Raw genomic sequence first — 20,456 nt, 5'->3', positions numbered from 1 at the left:
CTCGAATCCATTATTTGGGTGCTAGAATTTTTTTTAAATCTATTTTTATACACAAGAATTACACAAGAAGGAATTTTACCATGGACCCATGTAATTTGGGTACTCCCTTCTGTAGAGACATTAACCACAAGAGGCCTCACTTAAATTAGCTGTTTGATAAAACTTCCTTCCAGAATGCAAACATATCAATAACTTCCTGAGATATCATCACAATATCCTCTAGATGTCACCTTGAGAACATTCCAGGATGGAAGGTGACTGCTTTTGCACTACACAGACAACTTGAAATAGACCCATTTAAGACTTCGCAACAATCAGTAGTCTAATTAAATTTTTTTTTTATTTTGCCAGTTACCTCACAGATTAAGTAGTGCTCCAAATTAAGTTTAATTCATAAAATGATCGAATTTCTCTTTCTGGCAGGCTTTCTTTATAGCTCTTTCCACCAACAGAAACAAAAACAAAAACCTTCCTTTAAGAAGTGTTTCTCATTGGGGCGCCTTGGTGGCTCAGTCGGCTGAGCATCCAACTCCGGCTCAGGTCATGATCTCACAACTTGTGAGTTCGAGCCCCGCATCAGGCTCTGTGCTGACAGCTGGAGCCTGGAGCCTGCTTCAGATTCTATGCCTCCCTCTCTCTCTGCCCCAACTCACTCACATCCTGTCTCTGTCTCTCTCAAAAATAAATAAACATTAAAAAAAAAAAAGAAGTATTTCTCATAGATTCTGATTTCTCTTGAATCTGTCATTCTCCCCAAAGGTCCTCCCCGAAGCATTTCCCAGTTTCTAAGGCTGCTCATCTCTTTACCTGAAACATCTGAGGGAGGAGAGTATAGCAAAGTTTAAAGGCAGAAATTAGTTATTCCTGGACCGGCAAGAGCATTTATTTGGGGATGATTACCCAATAAATTGTTTCCTCTTTAATTTTTTTTAAATGTTTTTATTTATTTTTGAGAGAAAGAGAGAGAGAGTGAGCTGGGGAGGAGCAGAGAGAGAGGGAGAATCAGAATCTGAAGCAGGCTCCCAGCTCTGAGCTGTCAGCACAGAGACTGAAACAGGGCTACAACTCGTGAACCACAAGATCATGACCCGAGCTGAGGTCGGACACTTAACTGACTGAGCCACCCAGGTGCCTCACAATTGTTTCTCTTTAATATGCCAAGTCCACAGCAGGCTAATAACTGACTCATTGGTCACGTGGTTCATTCAACCCAAACGAACTGTGAGGTAATTCATTAAGGATTTTAAACACCTGAGAGCATGAAATCAAGCTGCAGAGTGGGGAGGAAACACAGGAAGACTTTTATAAGTACTTCAGGGAGATCTGGATTATCTTGGGTGTTATTTCCCTCCATACAGACAGACTCAGCCTGGAGGGTCTGATTTTCAAATATTATAGAAAAACCTTGGAGTATCGATCATTTTCTTGTAAAAAAAGTAGTCTACATAATAGAGGAGGTCTGTAGAGTCAGTCTTATAGGATTTCCAAGGGGATCCTTGCTGACCTGCCCTCCCCACCCCATAACACACACCAAATAAGAAACTCCTGGAGACAAGGGGACAGGGAGCTGCAGAGAGACATGGATAGTCATACGGAAGAAACCCCAATACTAAAATCACTCGTGGCACTCAGGGGTGGGGGTGGGGCACGGGACTGCACCATGTCCACTGAGGACAGTTGCTGCGGTTGCTGACACTCCCCACAGCTGCATTATCAGTCACCTTTGGACGCCGGGGCAGTGATCCCAGTTCACTCCCTGTTCACCACTGGACAACCTCCAGGACCGCATGCAGATGCTGGTGACTGCCAGAGAGAGGAAAGTGAAAAACAACCTGCGGTGGAGTGTGCTCAAGGGTTCCTTAGAAAGAACTAAGGAATTACTTAGTGCCACAAGGAATTACTTCTCAGTACAAAAACAGTGTCCCTTTAGAGAGCTGGATTCTTGTTATGGAATGAAAAGGGAAAAAGAGAGGGAGAGAGATGCTTATTAACCTTCTAATAGATACACCCTGCAAGCACCTTCTTTCAAGCTTAACTGTCAACTTTTTTCTGAAATATGCATAAAGATAATTTTAAAATAGGGGGAGAGACCTTACTTATGCAACATTACCAAATTATACTATTCAGGAAATATTAGCAATCATATATGTATTGATGCAGAAAAATTACACATTAAGCAAAATTCCATAATAAGAAAAAATAGACTTGATATTTCAAAACATGTTTATAAATCCAAGATGTCCTCTTGACACCTTCTCATTCCTGCTGGATGAAGCGTTATCAGAGGCGATTCTAAATTCCCAAAATTGAAATTTAAGTTTCCCCTAGAATAAAATTTTTAATTTTTTTTTTTTTTTTTTTTTTTTAACATTTATTCACTTTTGAGAGACAGAGAGAGACAGAGCACAAGTGCGGGAGGGGCAGAGAGAGAGAGGGAGACACAGAATCTGAAGCAGGCTCCAGGCTCTGAGCTGTCAGCACAGAGCCAATGCGGGGCTCGAACTCACAAACCACGAGATCACGACCTGACCTGAAGTTGGACGCTTAACCAACTGAGCCACCCAGGCGCCCTAGAATAAAATTTGTAAACACTAAAATTACATTTAATAAGAAATTTATAGTCAAAGAATCTCATGTAGGCTGTGTTCTATCTTGACTTTGTACACACGGGTTATAATACCGATTCCCAGGAATACATCAGGTCTTTGTTGTTTCCATTATAATTTCTGCTAGTACTGACAGATTCCCATTTTCATCTGCTCTCTCTCGCCCAGCATTTACAAATAAGCAGTTACATACAATTATTATTAATTAATGATTATGTGTAAGGCACTAAGAAGAAGTGGTCCCCAACCAGTCAATAAGAGGAACAGGTCATTTTTAGAAAGCAAGACTATAAGTCATTTTTTTTTAAACCTGAACTGCCAATCATCTATTTGCTCTCAAGATCCAAACTACAGAACAAAGCTAAACAAGGTTTTACAGTAGATCTGTTGCTTTATAATTATTTACTAGAAAACAGAGGAAATAAATACAGATGACTCCCAGAATTACTCTTAGACTCATAGTCTATTTATTTAGCATCCTCTGATAGAGAACCCATTAGGGTTCAGGCACCCAAAACAGGTGAGATAAATGGCTTAAATTTCTAAACCAGGAAAAAGGTAAGGACTGCCTCTTTGGTTTTCAAAGTGAACCTCCATCTCTAGTAGGCTGACTCCCCTTCCCTTAAGAGTTAAAACCAGTCCCCCTCATCTTACAGATGTAATCACTGAAATAGCAAGAGGTTTGTGGGATAGCCTGTATTATTAGCCCAGTAACCAGTACTCAGGTATGCTTTAAGCTGTTCTGTCTATGGGGTTAAAAGAATAGGTCAAGGAAGAAAATCCAGGTGCAAACAAGAATCAAGATTTGTCACATTGGTCAAAGAGGAAAGAGAAGGGACTCAATGTTAAGTCAAACCAGGTCAACACAAGCATATTAAAGAAATTCAGCAGGACAAAAAGTATTTCTCACAATCCTAAAGGCACTCTTGACATTTAAATCCAATACCAAGGGAAGGCCATAAAAGTAGTTTATGAAGCAACGACAAGGCTCTGTCCTCCTTCTGGCTTGAGGCTCAAATGTCTCCAGGCAGAAAACCCACACGGACAGGTAAGGTGGCAGCCTTTGCCAGAATCACTGCAAAGCAGGCACTGTGACATTAACCTTGTACTACTTGGGAGACATTTCATCTGTGAGGTTTGTTGTCACCAGGAGAGAAAAGTATTTCAAATGGAAGGCAGTGACCCTGTAAGGGTCATCATCAATCACCTGGGGTCAAAGACCTTCTCAATTGTAAGAAGAGGCAGGGGGTGAGGGAAAGAGGGCAGAGAAAAGATCAAAAGGCCTTTGATGGGAGTTATCTACCTCCACAATAGAACCTGCAAAACGGACCTTCTCTGGAGTTTAAAACCTCTTAGTTTCTAAGGTGAGAGATTTCAAGAGGGGTCTTTGTTTTTTTTTTAAACTTGGGTGCTTAAGATGAAGACTAGAGTCAGCAGATGGCAGAAGAGGCCTACAGGCCCAGGTCTACATGACTGCCAGTTTCAAGGTCTGTCTCTGCAGAGTACTAAATACTGTTTTCTTCTACAGCAAGCACTGGAAGGCAGGGAAGACCCCGCCAGTAGCGCAGTTGCCAAATGGCAAAGTGGCTCAGCTGGAACCGCCCTGCAATACTGTATTCTAGCTGATGCAAAATTCTTCTTTTCTCTTTGTCTAAGGCAATACAGAGAGGTGGGGAAGCCAAGTCAAGCCTCTTTAGGCCAATGCCAATGGAAGGGTAGTCAGGACCTGTGGGATCTTTTCTATTAGTGATGACATACATCTCACTACTGTTCTCATTGCTTCATGAACCTTAGATGACTGAAGGACAGGGCTTAGATGAAGCGGGACAGGACCCCCTGTTAGAGTGGCGTGTGAATCAACTCCACTGGGTACAGAGTCAGAGGAAGGAAGGGGCAACTTTAACTAAGAGGCAGTAAATGAGGGCTCCACTGAACCCCTGGTTATCCGCTTGACAGACTTTTATGTGGTATATTCAAGGACAATCATTAATCCCAAGTAGGCTCAGTCCTGTCCCCAAGATGCCTTTCCCTCTTAGGTGGTGAGTGGAATTCTTTCAAGAAGACAAACAATATAAGCCTTCTAAAAAACCCACTGAAGATATTTATAAAAAATAATTATTTTAAGAAATAAAACATACTACAGAGCAATATAAATGGCTTTCAGATTATGGGCTGTTTTGATTAGCCATGCCCTAGATGCCTCCAGCCTACTCCCATTAGCATGGATAATTGAGAATCTGCTGCATTTCCACTGTAATGCAGTCTCCCTAATACTTTTCAGGCACACAGATGGAAAACCAAACCTTCGGCTACTATTTCACCTTATATGAATTCAGCACATGGCACTAACCTCTATACAGTCCAAAGAAGCCTTCATAGCGTAGCACTTTCTTAAAACAGTCAAAGCTGTTTTTATACATAAGTTCTCCCACAAAAGAGCCCGTTGATCGTTGGTTCTGCATTCGAGTTTTTACAAGATCGATGGGATACACGGCAGTGGCTCCGACAGCTAAAATCAAATAAAACCAGTATTTCAGAAGGAAGAAAGGTCAGTCAGAGGAAAGGGGAAGGTGGTTAACATCAAAGAGAAGCCTGATCGAGGAAAGAAACAAATTCTGCACGTACGGATTTTAAAACTGTACTCATTTTCCTAATAAACAATTGTGGATTTTCATTCAAGTGTCTCTGATAAAATGATGTCATAGACAGTTCAAAGTTTTACCTATGCATTACCTACAGCCTAACCTTATTATTCACCCATCTTTAAAAAGCCTATAGTAGGGGCGCCTGGGTGGCGCAGTCGGTTAAGCGTCCGACTTCAGCCAGGTCACGATCTCGCGGTCCGTGAGTTCGAGCCCCGCGTCAGGCTCTGGGCTGATGGCTCAGAGCCTGGAGACTGTTTCGGATTCTGCGTCTCCCTCTCTCTGCCCCTCCCCCGTTCATGCTCTGTCTCTCTCTGTCCCAAAAATAAATAAACGTTGAAATAAATAAATAAATAAATAAATAAATAAATAAATAAAAAGCCTATAGTAGATGCTAAGAGATAAGTAAGAGAAAAAGCCACTTCGAAGTCCCTGATCACATGCGGGTATGGGGGGAAGTTCCCTTTGCTTTTGTTCCATCTCAGAGGTGAAGACAGGTAACTGGCTTGGAAAGACCAAAGAAGGCTTTGTCCTTTAATACTGCAAGTGGAAATCAGAGAAAAAAATATCAGAGGCATAATAAAAGTGAAAAATTTGCACTCATCCATAACTAACCTCCAGCAATGGAACCCAGACCAAACCTGTAGGCCGACTCTGCAATCTGCAGGACAACTGGTCGGGATGAGTCGACGGAGGCCTTCTTCTTTGCACAATTGGGAATCGGGGAGGGGAGACAGAGACAGAAAGAAGGACAGAACAGAAATCAGCACATATGATTTTTTTAAATTGCCCACCGGGTTCCAAATTCAGGACACAAACTGAAACATCAAAGAGGAAGGTAGGGTTAGATTCTATTGTTCTAATTAAGGAAAAGTTATTACTGTTGTTAGTGCTGAAAGTCAAATTTGAACAAAATGAAAACCACTTTGTACCCCCCCCAAATGTTATAAACCTATTTTCAAATGTTTAATTCTTATTAGTGATCAAGGAGACACAAACTTAAAAACATTAATGATACATCATTCATCATCAAGCAAACGGGCAGGTTTGGGAGGTTTTTGTTTATTCATTTTAGTGAAGTATAGTCGACATACAATGTATTAGTTTCAGGTGTAAACCACAGTGAATCAACATTGAGCTACACTGTGAAGTGTTCACCATGATAAATCTAACTACCATCTGTCACCACAGTTTCTTTTCTAATGGCAACGCCCAGTCTGGCAAGAGTTGATAAAAATGGGGCTTCTCAAACCTGCCATTTAATCTAGAATAAACCCGAAGAGAAACTTGGTAATATACACCCAAACTCTTGTACATAACCTTTGACCCCGCAATTCTACTTATAAAAAATCAGACTAGAAAACAATTATGTATGTAAACAAGGATCAAGCTAACAGAATGTTAAAAAGCAACACTGTTTTAAGAGCAAAAACTCTGAGAATAACCTAAATGTCCAGTAAGAGAGGACCAGTTAAAAATGTTGCACCTTGGGGTGCCTGGCTGGCTCAGTTGGAGACATGCGACTCTTGATCTCAAGGTCATGAGTTTGAGCCCCACACTGGGTGTAGAGATTACATAAATAAACAAACTTTAAAAAATGTTACAGCCTTAAAATGAAATTGTATGTCATTGTAAAATGTTAATGTTAAGAAAAATGTTCATAAGATATTATATAGTGAAAACAGGTTAAAAAGAATACAGCAGGTAGACAGGTATTCAGGATATGATTCTTTTTAACTTTATAAATGTTTGAAATATCTCATAATCTTTTAAGAACAATGTTAAAGACCGCGTGCAATATGTTATTTCTATTCAACATTATTTGTGGGTATGTGTATGCATATAAAAACACATTAAGGGGCGCCTGGGTGGCTCAGTCGGTTAAGCGTCTGACTTCCACTCAGGTCACGATCTCACGGTTTGTGAGTTCGAGCCCCCCATCGGGCTCTGTGCTGACTGCTCAGAGCCTGGAGCCTGCTTCGGATTCTGTGTCTCCCTCTGTCTCTGCCCCTCCCCCGCTCATGCTCTGTCTCTCTCCTTAAAAAAAAAAAAAAAAAAAAAAAACAAAACACATTAAAACATTTTGGCTACCTCAATACACAAAGATAACTCAAAATATTTACAGTGGACCTAACAAGGAGGTTGTCTTGCAGGTAATTGTTACTTTCTCCTCTTTTTTACCCACTTTTTCTAAATTCACACTTCCGGCCAGTCGGTTGTTATTTTTTTGTTCTTTGGACCTTATTATCCTTACTGTGTTTTTGATGCCAAAACATTTTAGAGCACTGCATTTTTCTGTCTACATAAATACAAGTAATTTTATGTCATATAAAGTTGTCAAATGAGGGTGGCACATAGTTAGTGCTTAATAAATACCTGTTGAATGAATAAATATATTCAGTAAAATTTGTTTTTCCAAAAGTCATGATAATTAAAATAATGAACAATGAAAATAATTACCAACCCCAGCTATCAACCCACTGAATTTTAGCTGCTGTCAATGTAACACAATTCTAATACAATGAGATAACTTGGAATCTCCTTTAGAGTCATTTAACTGAAAATAGCTTTACATAGAAATACACATCTTCAGGAATGTAAAACCTTTCTTCTGCAAATGCCATGGGGTGTTTCCAGTTCTATCTCTGCATAGATGGAAATCACGAGAACCCTCATTTTGACAAATGCATCCCTAAGAAAGGCACTACTTCTTATATAGATACAAATAGGTAATACTCAGAAAGGTTCTGGCATCAAAATAGTGAGTGAAAGTATTTTGAAAATAATGGATGGGGGTGGGGGAGGCAGATGTACAGCTACCACTAATTCTTCATCTAAAAGACAAAATAAACAAAATCCCAGACTTTCATGTAACTTTTCTGAAGCTTGAAATGTAGCAAGCTCATGAGACAAGAAAGATTCCTATTCCTGCACTCCTCTGTTTAGGATAAATGGTAGCACAGAGCCTACCAGGTGGATGACCTCCATTGCTTGAGTCCTGTCAATGTTGTCAGGCCTACTGGTGTTCACATAGCAAAGAATATTCCAGGCAAGGCCACTGTGAATTGCTCTACACCTCTAAGCCGCAGCCAATCATTTCCTGCTGTAAATCTCATCAATCTCGTCTAACCCTTGCATGGCCAGTATCAATGAGTACCCATCAAAATCTCTCAAAAGTTGCAGAGGGCAGGAAGGAAAAATTGTGGGATACCACTGTCAGCTGGAGGACAGAAGGAAGCTTAAAAAAAAAAAAGAAAAAAAAAAACACCTCTGCTTTTTCTTAATCCCCAAATTTCTATAACAGCCAGTCACATAGAGACGAAGAGATAATCATCTGGTAAGCAGTGTTTAAAAATCAAAGGGAGGAGACCAATGTTGCTTCTACCACTGCACGTGATTATACACTTCTCTCTCCTGCACTCAGGGAAATCAGCTCCCTCTTTTAACAACAGCCAGCTGGTTTTCCAGAGGTGCCTAGTTAGGATTTACTGAGCACACACCCACCACTTTGAGTTACATGCTGCACACAAAACTTGCCAGTGCATTCAGCGTGGGGGAGGGGGGGAGGGGGGGCTGAAAGAAGGGGTGCTGGCTCGAGGCCTGCCAGTCCTAAAAATGCAGCCCGCATCAACCCATTGTGGTCAAACTGGCGTCTCTGTACAGACCCAGAGCTCCAAGCCAAAAACTGTTAAGTCTCATAGGATTCAGAGATGGCTTTGCCTTAAAGGAGGTATTTTTCTAAAATGACGCTCGTCTGTGACTGGATTTACTTTACAAACATCGTGTAAGCACAACACATGCCATGAAAGCTTTTATTCTCTAATCCTGATCTATAGAGAGTAGGGCAAGAGTTAAATGAGGAGGGCCCATGTCTTAAGTTTCTGACTCTCATGACTTCAAGAGATTGGTTTCTGTTAACCATAAAATAAAATTTAGCATTCCTCAAATTGTTTCCACATAACTTATGAATCCTTTCACAGAGAAAAGAAGTCTAAAAGCCTTCAAACTATTACTCCAGACTAAACAAAATTATCTCATTTTGATATTCAGAAAAACGGAAGGCATGGCAGTTACACAATGAGCTGATGAAGTGCCTCTCTTCGGAGCAAAGGCAGCTTGCCGTGAGCAATGTGTCACTTTGCCGGGACAGCGACACCAAAATGGGACTTCTGTTCCACATCTCTCAACACAAGATTTAGGGAAGAAGAAAAGAGCTTCTGTCTATTTTGGGGGGGTGGGGGGGGAAGGGAGGTAGACTTGCATGCAGTTAGGAAATCACCCCATCTTCCAAAGTAACTAGTGTCTATTATAATCAGAACCTTTCTAAAGTAATTTCTCTTTGTAGCCTTTGGAAATCGTCTGGACTGTTGGTGCAAGATGTTAAATTAGAAGGTGAGACACCAGCACCAACAAGGCACCACCAAGTAGAAAGGGTCTGGGGGTGCCCTACTACAGAAACATAAGGGAGCAAGTCTGCTCCCTTTGCCCACCTGCCTCTGGGCCTCAGCCAAGTTGAAAGGCAGAGTGCCCTCTTCCAATGGAGCAATTCGTTCAATGTCTGCCAAGGTCATACGTCTGGAGGGGAACAAAAAAACAAGCACAAGCGACAACAAAATACAAGTTCATTAAAATCCGTGTTATGGAATTTTAAAATGTTCCCTTGTTTGTTTCCCATATTTTGGAGTCCTCTTTTATTTGGCTTCTTTTTCTCCCAGTTTGCTGCCCTCCTCCCACCCCCAACTCCTAACCTCCTTTTATTAAGCTAATTAGAAAAAAAAAAAAAAAAAAAAAAAGGCCAACTTACCCCCGTGGCTCATATAAATCTGCTAACTGAAACAAGATGTCAACTTCCATGGGTGTAACCTGACCAAATTTCTGAGCTGCCAGAACAAACTCCTCTGTGTGGAAAAAGAGTTAAAAGGGAAAGATTCAACAAGGAATAGCCACTAAATGCAGCATTAACTCAAGGCACTGGAATGAGTGAACATCACAAAACTTTACTATCACAGAATTCAAGTAAATCCAAATAGGGTAAGAATTTTTGCAATTCTTTCATTCATCTGGAAGGAGTGTGCAGAACAGTTTCTCTAATATTGACCTTAAACGCTTTGTGTCTCATCTGAAGGCTTTGAAAAAATGACACAGTATGTTATTGAAATCGCAGGTCTAAGAAAACAAGGAAGCAGGTATGAAGCTTCACATGCATCTGTCCTGGGAGGTTCTATTAATGATGCTGTGGGATTCTTAAGGGACTTCTCAGTTAAAAGAAAAAAAATCCTATTAACATGCTGATATCTTGTTCTGAGGTTGTCACCAGTATAAGTTTATGGAATTCCTCACGTACTTTTGAAGGCCACTTTAGAGGCTGCAAATTTAGCTCAGGTTTTAGCATGATTTGAAAACATTTAAGAAATTTTGCATGGTTCCCTCATTCAAAGACTGTCTTCAGTTTATTTAAAACCTGCTGAAGACTGTTTTACTTTTGTTTGTCTGATCAAAGGATGGAGAACACACATGTACCATATGGTTAATATGTGTCAATGGGATAGAAAAATCTATAACATAAACTCTCCATTGCCTTCTTCACCCTAATAATAATACACCAAGATACTTGCAGGCAAAAATTCAGACTTATTCTCACTCACCCTTAGTCACCTCTACATCTTTCCTGTTGCCAGCCAGAGTGCTGTAGATCTTTCTAATGAGTTCCATGTTGTTAAGGAGTGAATTGAATCCATTAAAATAGGAGAAACTAACTTGATGGGACGTAGCACCTCCAGCAGCCTCAAATAAGTGGAAAATAAGAGATGGGAGAAGAACAATAAACAAAAGATTTATAGAATGAAGAAGATTCTGAAGTACATATATCAAATGCTAGTTTTGGAAGTAATCAAGAATGCATGTCTGAAAAGAAATGGCCATAAGTATTTTCCTTTCACATTAAAAAAAAAAAAAAAAAAGCTATAAGTGAATTTTAAAAGTAACTGCAACTAATCACGACCAGAGCTTATACTCTCCACACATAAGTCCTGGAACACTAAATAAATACATGTGTAGGATTATAACAACAGGACCAGTAGTAATTTACAGAGTTCAAATTTCAATTGGAAATGTTTTATAAGTTTGTTTATTTCATCTAATGAGCAATTCTGAGAGGCTCAGACATGCACAACTACACCATACACATACACATGTGTGTGTGCTTATACATGTAAAACTATATTATTCCAACACAAACACAGTATGAAAAGTGGTCAAGCCAACATTAATATCATGATCTGTCATGTTACTTATAACTAGCAATAAATAATCATTTAAGTACAGACTTTACATTGGTGGGATTTCTAGCAAACAAGCGTATTACGATAAAATTATGAGATGTCACGTGCTTTGAAAGGAGTTAAAACTGGTCAGAATTCTGATAATCGGAATTTGTAAGAAACCGTATTTTTTTCACAAGGGGGGGGTGGGGCAAGGGAAACAGATAGCATGTCCGTTATGAATGGAACTTCAGTTTGGGGTTTCAAATTCTATCCTTCCCTAAAAAGCAAAATATTTTTATTAGGAAAGCACTTATTTATAAAGTAACAACCACATAAATCTTCACTTAGTGATCATTTAAAATAGCTGATATAAGAGTTTAAAATGGAATAGCGAAGGGTAGGAGGAAGGCAAGAAAGGGAGTTAGATTAACACAGTGCCAGAGTGGAAAAGGCCTTGTCAGAATTCCATGCCTCCAAAAAGAGGCACCAGGGGAAAAAAAAGTGAAAAGCTATCCTGAGTTCCTGCCTATGGTAAGCATTGTGGGAAACCCAGAGCATGGTGAAAAAACCCCAAAAGTCTCCCCGGGACTACCAAACCACAGTGTAAGGGTTTCCAAAACCGTGTGATTGTCAGAATGATCTGGGAAGCTTTCGAGATTAGATTCTAGGACCTCAGCACCTGTAGATGATAAAACCATAGGCCTGGAAGAAAACTTAGTTATCTGTACTTTTAACAAGCATCCCTGGGGCGTGTGGGTGGCTCAGTCGATTAAGCGTCCGACTTCAGCTCAGATCAGATCTCGCAGTTCATGAGTTCAAGCCCCACGTCAGGTCTGTACTGACAGTTCAGAGCCTGAAGCCTGCTTCCAATTCTGTGTCTCCCTTTCTCTCTGCCTCTCCCCACTCATGCTCTGTCTCTCTCTCAAAAGTAAATAAATGTTAAAAAAAATTTTAAGAAAAAGAAAGGCATCCCTGGTGATTCTTATGCTTTGTGACCAAGGCTTGAGAACCTCCAGCAGAGAATGTTAATAGGATACCTTCCAGGTCCATGAGGTAGGGAGAGGGGCTGGGCACCCACTGGCATGGAAGCTACAACACAGGAACGGGGCTCACCCATCCTATGTGTCACTGTTGCCTCAAAACACACATGGTGAATGAATGAGTGAATCTAAAGTTTAGAGATTCTGCTCTGTTGATCAAAGAAATACATCTCATGCACTATTTTTTTTTTTTAATTTTCTTTTTTTTTCAACGTTTATTTATTTTTGGGACAGAGAGAGACAGAGCATGAACAGGGGAGGGGCAGAGAGAGAGGGAGACACAGAATCGGAAACAGGCTCCAGGCTCTGAGCCATCAGCCCAGAGCCTGACGCGGGGCTCGAACTCCCGGACCGCGAGATCGTGACCTGGCTGAAGTCGGACGCTTAACCAACTGCGCCACCCAGGCACCCCTCTCATGCACTATTTTTAAAAAAATTTTTGCCTTGGAGAATAGACAAAAGTGAAGATTAGCATTTGACATATGACCTATGACAATATGACATATTGACATACTTTGAGATATAAAGCAAAATTAACATGAAATCATAAAGTTGTTTTTACCTTTTTTTAAAAACCCAGTTCACATGTTTCTTTGAGATATTCCATATTATCCAGGTAACAAATCAACCTACTCACTAAAACTAGCCAAAACATACCCTGTCGGGAAGTCTGATAATATATGAGATCACATTAAGAAAACGTTAGTTTGAATTGAAAAACTCTACATAATTTTTAAGAATTGTTTTTATAATCCCTTATTTACCAAGCTTTTGCCAGGTAAAATAAACTGCTTCATTAGGTCAAGTTACAACTCACAGCTACTAGACATTCTTCTACAAAAGGCGTCAAGACATGGGGGCGGATGGTAACCATGATGTCTCGGAAGTCAATGGCTGTAACTTTTCCAGTCCTGGCATTATCCCTTTGCACAAAGGCTTGCTTTGCATGCTCCAATTGTATTTCCTACAAAAAATGAAAGTGGAATAATTTATGTTTCTCAATTACGACAAAAAGACTGCTCAATTTCAAATCAGGGTGAAGAAATATAGATCATATCTTGACTTAACAAGACTCACCTGTTGTGAAATAACACCTTCAAGCTATCATCTTCCTCCAAAGAGAGAACTTTGCTCAGACCAATGAGCATGTCTTCAGAAAATGCATTCTACCTGAAATCTCCTACCCAGAGAAACCAGATCACTTCCATGCTCTGCTAGAGTCCAAGGACACAAAGAAAACAAAAATTGGAATGAAGTTTGGTAGGCCCAAAGATATGGCCAAACCCAACTTAGATGATACAGGAGATCCAATGAAAAACATCTAGAAGACATTAACCTCTCTCCAAAGGAGATAGAAAAATTCTTATTAGTAACCTGGTACACAAACATGTGATGTAATACCAAACTAAGAAGGGTGGTTCTCCTCTGAAATACGGTATTCTGCTAATATATAGTTTCTCAGCCTTGACACTACTAGTACTTGGGGCAGGTTAAGCCTCTGTTATGGGGAGCTGCCTTGTGCATCCCTCTCCTCTCTCCTTCCTCTAGATGATGGTAGCCCCTTCACGCCCAAGAGCATGACAGTCAAAAATGTCTCTGGCTGGGGCGCCTGGGTGGCTCAGTTCCTTATGCATCTGAGTCCTGATCTCAGCTCAGGTCTTGGGCCTGACACTGGGCATGAAGCTTACTAAAAAAAAAGTCTCCGGAGACGGCCACAGGTCCCAAATAAGGACCCCTGCTCCAGGATTAGGAACTGAATGGTATGTGGGTCAGAGGTGCCAAAACTGCCACTATTATTGTAAGTCCTATGATCTAAAGACAGGAAGCTTGATTTAGATGTCCAGTGCTATTCACAGGAAGTAAGTGTACATACAAAATAAACAGCCTCCCATCAAAACGCATCACCTGCCATGTAGAAGAGGCATCCCTTCCACAACGTTTTGTTATCTTCCTCACGACACTGCCTGTTTCCCAAACACGCCCTTGGAGTGAGATCTTATCTCCAGGCACCTGGGTGGCTCAGTCATTGCAGCCTCAGACTCTTGATTTTGGCTCAGGTCATGATCTCACATTTTGTGGGTTCAAGCCCTGCATCGAGCTCCGTGATCCAAGTGAAGAGCTTGCTTGGGATTTTCTCTCTCCCTCTCCCTGCCCCTCTCCACCCACCTTTCTCTCGAAAGAAAGAAAGAAAGAAAGAAAGAAAGAAAGAAAGAAAGGAAGGAAGGAAGGAAGGAAGGAAGGAAGGAAGGAAGGAAGGAAGGAAGGAAGAAAATAAAGAGTAAGATATAATCTCTATAGAATTAAAAAGCACTGCTGATGTGGTTTTCAAGGACTTCAAATTATTTAAACAAAAAGAAGTTTAATTGGCTGACAGAGAATTACTATTCTCTATTTTTTTAAACTTTGGCTAGATAATGACTTAGAGTAGTATAAAAACAAATTGTCCTTATGACGTAGGGCAAACTAAAGCGCAGCAGAAGTGATACAAGCCTAATGGTGCTTAGAAGTCCCCTATCTCCCTTCTCTTTCCCCTGAAAGGTGGGAGATGAAGGAAGCTTGATAAAATATTGATAATTGAAGCTGCACAATGGGGACATGGTGGGTCACAGTATAATATACTTTTCTACTTATGTATAGTTTGAAAATGTCTACAATAAAAAATTTTAAAATACAATAGTCAGAATCAGAGTTTTTATCCTACTCAAAAGCCTCTTCTCAGTCACAGCATCTGCCAGTTCTGATCCGAGCCTGTCCCTGCCCAAAGTCTCTTATGGGACCCTTACCTCCCTGGTACCACTTCCACTTAAATGGGAGGCATCTGTCAGCCCTCTGTCCTCAAGTCTCCTTACTCTACTCCCCTAGGTCTCAAGGATTTCTCAGAAGGCTTGACTCTCAGATCCCAATCTCCCACCACTATCTGCGGGAACAGAATCCATAACGGCTCAGAGTATACTTCCACGTGGACATCTTGTAAAGACCATGAAATCACACATCACTAAACTCAAGACCCTGAAAGGAGCTACTCTCAGCCTAGTCTCCAGCACCCATGCTCAGCCCTTCCAGCGCTTCCACACACTCCTACCTCTGTCCACACTCCTCCCTCCTCCCGGTGTAGACTGCAGCCTCTTTCTCTAGTTCCTGAAATCCTACCACATCCTCCAGGCTTAGCTCAAACGCCACCACCTAAGTAAATATAAGTAGGTCTCTTAACTGAAAACAACTGATCTGATCATGTGGCTCCCTGCTTGAACCTCAATTATAAGACTTGTCTTATTTCCTCTTATTTGAATCAGTTGTTTAGATTCCTGTGTTTCCCCCACCCTGCTAGGGAAAAGAGATTGTGTCCTGTTCATCCCTCTCCTGGTGGAGGCAAAATACTTTAGACATACTAGGCACTCAATAAACCACAGCCATAATCTTCAATGATAGGTAGTCCATAAAACCAACTGAATGAAGAAATCACACTCCACTGAACAAAAAGGGGTTCTCTGTACAAGTGCCTCCAATTTAAGAGGAAGAAACCAACTGTTAAACACCCTGTAGTGAAAAATGACCACAGTATGTATTCAATTGGAAGTAAATGAACAGTCTCCTTTGAATTGCCAGACCACTGCTAAAGCTATTGTAAGGCAAGATTACTCTCAATAACGGCAGAAGGTATGTTCAGTTATTTATCATTTCCCCTAGTTTATAACTCAACTAGTCTTAGGGATCCTCAGACCATGACACCAAAAATGGCATCCCTTTCCCTGACCACCCCATTTCTCAGAATTCCTAGCCACATCATTTCCTTAGAACTTAGACCAAGACCAACCTGCTCGAAATTTCAAAGTGGGGAACAGACATCACAGTGGAGGTGGATGCTCATGTGGTAGAACAGGGAGTGCATCTGTATGTAGTGAGGATGGTGTCACTACCCATTTCCGTGCCTACACTTTGGGATTACGCATTTACTAGCAGGGATCCCTTGATCACAGAACATGAACACACTCTGAACTCTAATGAACAACTTTAGAATACATTTCCAACAGCTCTGAAAGACCGAGGACATCATAAATTCCATGAAAAGCAAGAAGCTAACTGTACACAGTTCTCTAAATAGTAGGATATAGTGAAAACATTTAGCTAAGTGTTTCTTCAAACTAAAAGCAGCCTACAGAAGATGTGGGTTGTCTTGTGAAGGACATCTGTTTATGTTGTGACTATTTCTTCTCCTGGGTGAAGAAATGAAGCTATGACCTCAGCCAATATAACAACCATGTTAATAGCATTTAGTGAACATATATTATGCACCACAGCCACTCTGGAAAACAGTGTGGAGGTTCCTCAAAAAATTAAAAATAGACCTACCCTATGACCCAGCAATAGCACTGCTAGGAATTTACCCAAGGGATAGAGGAGTGCTGATGCATAGAGGCACTTGTACCCCAATGTTTATAGCAGCACTCTCAACAATAGCCAAATTATGGAAAGAGCCTAAATGTCCATCAACTGATGAATGGATAAAGAAACTGTGGTTTATATACACAATGGAATACTATGTGGCAATGAGAAAGAATGAGATATGGCCTTTTGTAGCAATGTAGATGGAAGTGGAGAGTGTTATGCTAAGTGAAATAAGCCATACAGAGAAAGACAGATACCATATGGTTTCACTCTTATGTGGATCCTGAGAAACTTAACAGAAACCCCTGGGGGAGGGGTAGGAAAAAAAAAAAAAGAGGTTAGAGTGGGAGAGAGCCAAAGCATAACAGACTCTTAAAAACTAAGAACAAACTGAGGGTTGATGGGGGGTGGGTGATGGGTATTGAGGAGGGCACCTTTTGGGATGAGCACTGGGTGTTGTATGGAAACCAATTTGACAACAAATTTCATATATTGAAAAAAAAATATTATGCACCAGATGCTGTTCTAAAGCATTTGACAGTAATAAACTCACTGCTCACAGCAACCCTAGGAGATGGGCAGTATTTATGAACTTCATCGTGGCAGCTGAGGAAACTGAGGTCTTACCGGAAGCAGTGAAGGTGGAATGCAAACCCAAGCAGTTGTGCCCGCTGACAATGCTCCCGACACCCCAACACACCACCTGGGGAGCCTGAATAATGCTGCTGTCAGGAATCTAACTACAAAATACATCTGACAGGAATCTTAATAACTACGAAAAGACAAAAATCTAGTTTGCTTTTAAATTATTCTTGATGCTCTAGATTTTTCATTGCCAGCTTTCATGAGAAAACAATAACATCTCTGAGACTTTTTCATTAAGGAAAAAGTCTTCTGTGTGCGCAGAGTGCTAGGATTGTTTTCCCAACAGCAGAGACCGTGGAGAAGGGGAACCAAATCTAAAGGCCTTCTTCTCCTGGCCTTATTCACCTACTCACAACCGCAAGAGACTGTGGAAGAGAAAGACAAATAAGGAGGCCTGTGGGAGCCAACAGAAAGAAACTCTGTAAATACTTAACACGAGAATGAATGACTTTTGAAATAAATATTCAGGCTTACTATTGATGGCAGAGTGACTTAAAATCAAAGCTTTTCACTGACACCTCTAAAGCTATTTAAAGAAAACCTAACGCATACATGTAGATCCAAGACCCTGATGGTTCCCAGATCTGAACCCAGGGGGATAAAAGTGAGACACAGAGTATTTGGTATGCACGGGGCAGGGCACATGTAAAATTGTGGTCATTTCCAAAATGAGCAGAGGAGTAGAGAACAATGAGAGAACCAAGAGTTAGACTCAAATATTTAAAGGTTAAAGGACCATCAGGTAAAAGAAAAAAGTCAGACTGGCTCTCTGTATTTCTTTAAAAAAAAAAAAAAAATGAACAGAGAAAAAAATACATAGGGATCAGATTTTAGCACAAAACACAAAAGTATTTAATCTGTCCAGCTGTTCAGCAATGAAATGGGCTACACTATAAAGTAGCACGTTTCCAATCACTGGCAATATCTGTCCAACTACAGGCTGGGGAACATACGTCAAGGAATTTATGTTATTTATTTTAAGTGAAGGAGTTATGGAAGCAATATGTTACGATGACAAAAATCTGAAGTTCAGAGCAGGAATGAAAAGAGCTCAAATATCAATCATGACACTCCTAGGAGGATTAGGGGTGTATGTATCTTAGAGCCCCTGCAGTATCTACACACAGGGTTGTAAAAACCACACATCATGCATGACAGCCACTAACTAAGTGGTACCTTTGATTTTTGTCAAGGTGAATGGTTTAAAATCCTCTAAAGACCCTTTCAGTATAAGTTCTTTGAGTCCTTCAAAAAATCCCCTAGTAAGGAACAGTGGTTCTGTTGAGTCATTCTGAACTGTCCATAAAAACAGAGAGATGAAGACCAGCTACAGTGGAGAATAGTGGTAATAGCTGAATGCCTAAGCACTTACTATTGGCCAGGGGCATGCCAAGAACTTAAAAAATGTACTTCATTTAAGCCTCACAATAATTCACTGAAGTGATACTATCTTCATTTCACAGAGAGGCCGCTGAAGCTCTGAGAGGTTAATTAACAAGTCCAAGGTCTCACAGCTAGGAAGCGGCAGGCCGGGATCTATGCCGAGATACCTTCTGATTCCAAAAATGAGATTTCTAACCACTAGCTTATATGCTGCCTTGGGTAAAATCATAATGTAAGAGCACTGTAACAGATAACTGAAAAAGAGATTTTAAGAAAATCTGTTTTGGTGAGGATTTGTATATAAAAATGGAGCAAGAGAGATCTCAAAGAATTCTCATCCTGGATGATGAGGGAGATAGAAAAATCAACCATAAAGGAAAACACCTAAGGAAAAAGACGAGGTAGTTGACCACAATGAGAAACGTGAAGCAGATGAGTTTAAGTTATACACAGAAGTTGAGCTACAGGGGCTCCTGGGTGGCTCAGTGGTTAAGCGTCTCAACTTCGGCTCAGGTCATGATCTCCCGGTTCGTGGGTTCGAGCCCCATGTCGGGCTCTGTGCTGACAGCTCAACTCCTGGAGCCTGCTTCGGATTCTGTGTCCCCCTCTCTCTCTGACCCTCCCCTGTTGTACTGTCTCTCTCTCTCTCTCTCTCTCTCTCTCTCTCTCTCAAAAATAAAAAATAAAAAAATAAAAAAGTTGAGCTATAAACAAAAGAAAGCTAGAGATACAGACAGAAATGTAAATTTGGGAAATGTAGATAGGAGGATTCCAGGGGGAAGAAAGCCAAAAGTTAACATTTACTAAGTGTTATTAAGAGTGTGTTTTGCTCCAGGGACTACTGTGTTTCCTGTTTCATCTCTCTGAATCCTCCCAGTAGCCTTGCAAGGTGGGCCCTACCATCATCTCCATTTTGTGGATGGGAAAATGAGGAAAAGAGCAGCTGAGAGTCAGAGGATGCTGAGAATGAAACTGGAGTGGCACCTGCACGATCTGGCTGTGGGCCCACAATCTTAACCTGTTAACCTACACGGACTGCCTGTTCCCTTTAGGGGGAAGCCTCCCAAACACCAGAAGAAAGAAATAACAGTTGCAGAAAACAGATGAGGTCACCCCACAGTACATATGACACAAATATGACACAGAGCAGACAGATGACAAAAAATGGAACTGATATCTAAAAAAGGGAGTACAGACAACAAACCAGAGGGCCTGTGACCTTGTGGGAAAGCCAGAGAGCTGGGAAGACAGCACAGCCATGGGTGCCAGGCACAGGGTGCCCGCGAAGTGCTTTTGACGGGGACGGCGGGGACCAAGGAGAAAGGGCCGTCCTTCACCTGAGGCCGGAAGGTCGCCGAGCAAGGAGCAGCACAGCTATCTCGAATGCAGTTCTGCTCAAGCACGTGAAAGGAGGCCCAATTTCTCTTTCTTATTTGCCAGGGAACGGTTTTCTGTTCCCGCTATTCTGGTGCGTGATGATTAACGGAATAG

The 20,456-nt window shown here is 41.0% G+C and overlaps 1 protein-coding gene across 5 annotated transcripts in view; it reads right to left on the bottom strand.

Annotated features, from left to right (window-relative positions):
• The window catches only part of SLC25A13 (solute carrier family 25 member 13), a 186,707-nt gene that overhangs the window by 64,109 nt on the left and 102,142 nt on the right, over nt 1–20,456 (bottom strand). For all 5 annotated transcript variants that reach the window (XM_040472601.1, XM_040472602.1, XM_040472604.1 and 2 more), the window contains 6 exons: nt 13,369–13,515; nt 10,894–11,032; nt 10,053–10,146; nt 9,739–9,823; nt 5,864–5,948; nt 4,957–5,115 (listed from right to left, as the gene is read on the bottom strand). In XM_040472601.1, the coding sequence (XP_040328535.1) occupies nt 4,957–5,115; nt 5,864–5,948; nt 9,739–9,823; nt 10,053–10,146; nt 10,894–11,032; nt 13,369–13,515 (709 nt within the window). The remainder of the gene's footprint in view (nt 1–4,956; nt 5,116–5,863; nt 5,949–9,738; nt 9,824–10,052; nt 10,147–10,893; nt 11,033–13,368; nt 13,516–20,456) is intronic.

This window comes from Herpailurus yagouaroundi, unplaced genomic scaffold (assembly GCF_014898765.1).
Source record: "Herpailurus yagouaroundi ecotype Mexico unplaced genomic scaffold, PumYag 100, whole genome shotgun sequence".
Taxonomy (NCBI): domain Eukaryota; kingdom Metazoa; phylum Chordata; class Mammalia; order Carnivora; family Felidae; genus Herpailurus; species Herpailurus yagouaroundi.
The sequence above is the reverse complement of the archived record's forward strand: the minus strand, read 5'-3'. Positions and strand labels throughout refer to the sequence as shown.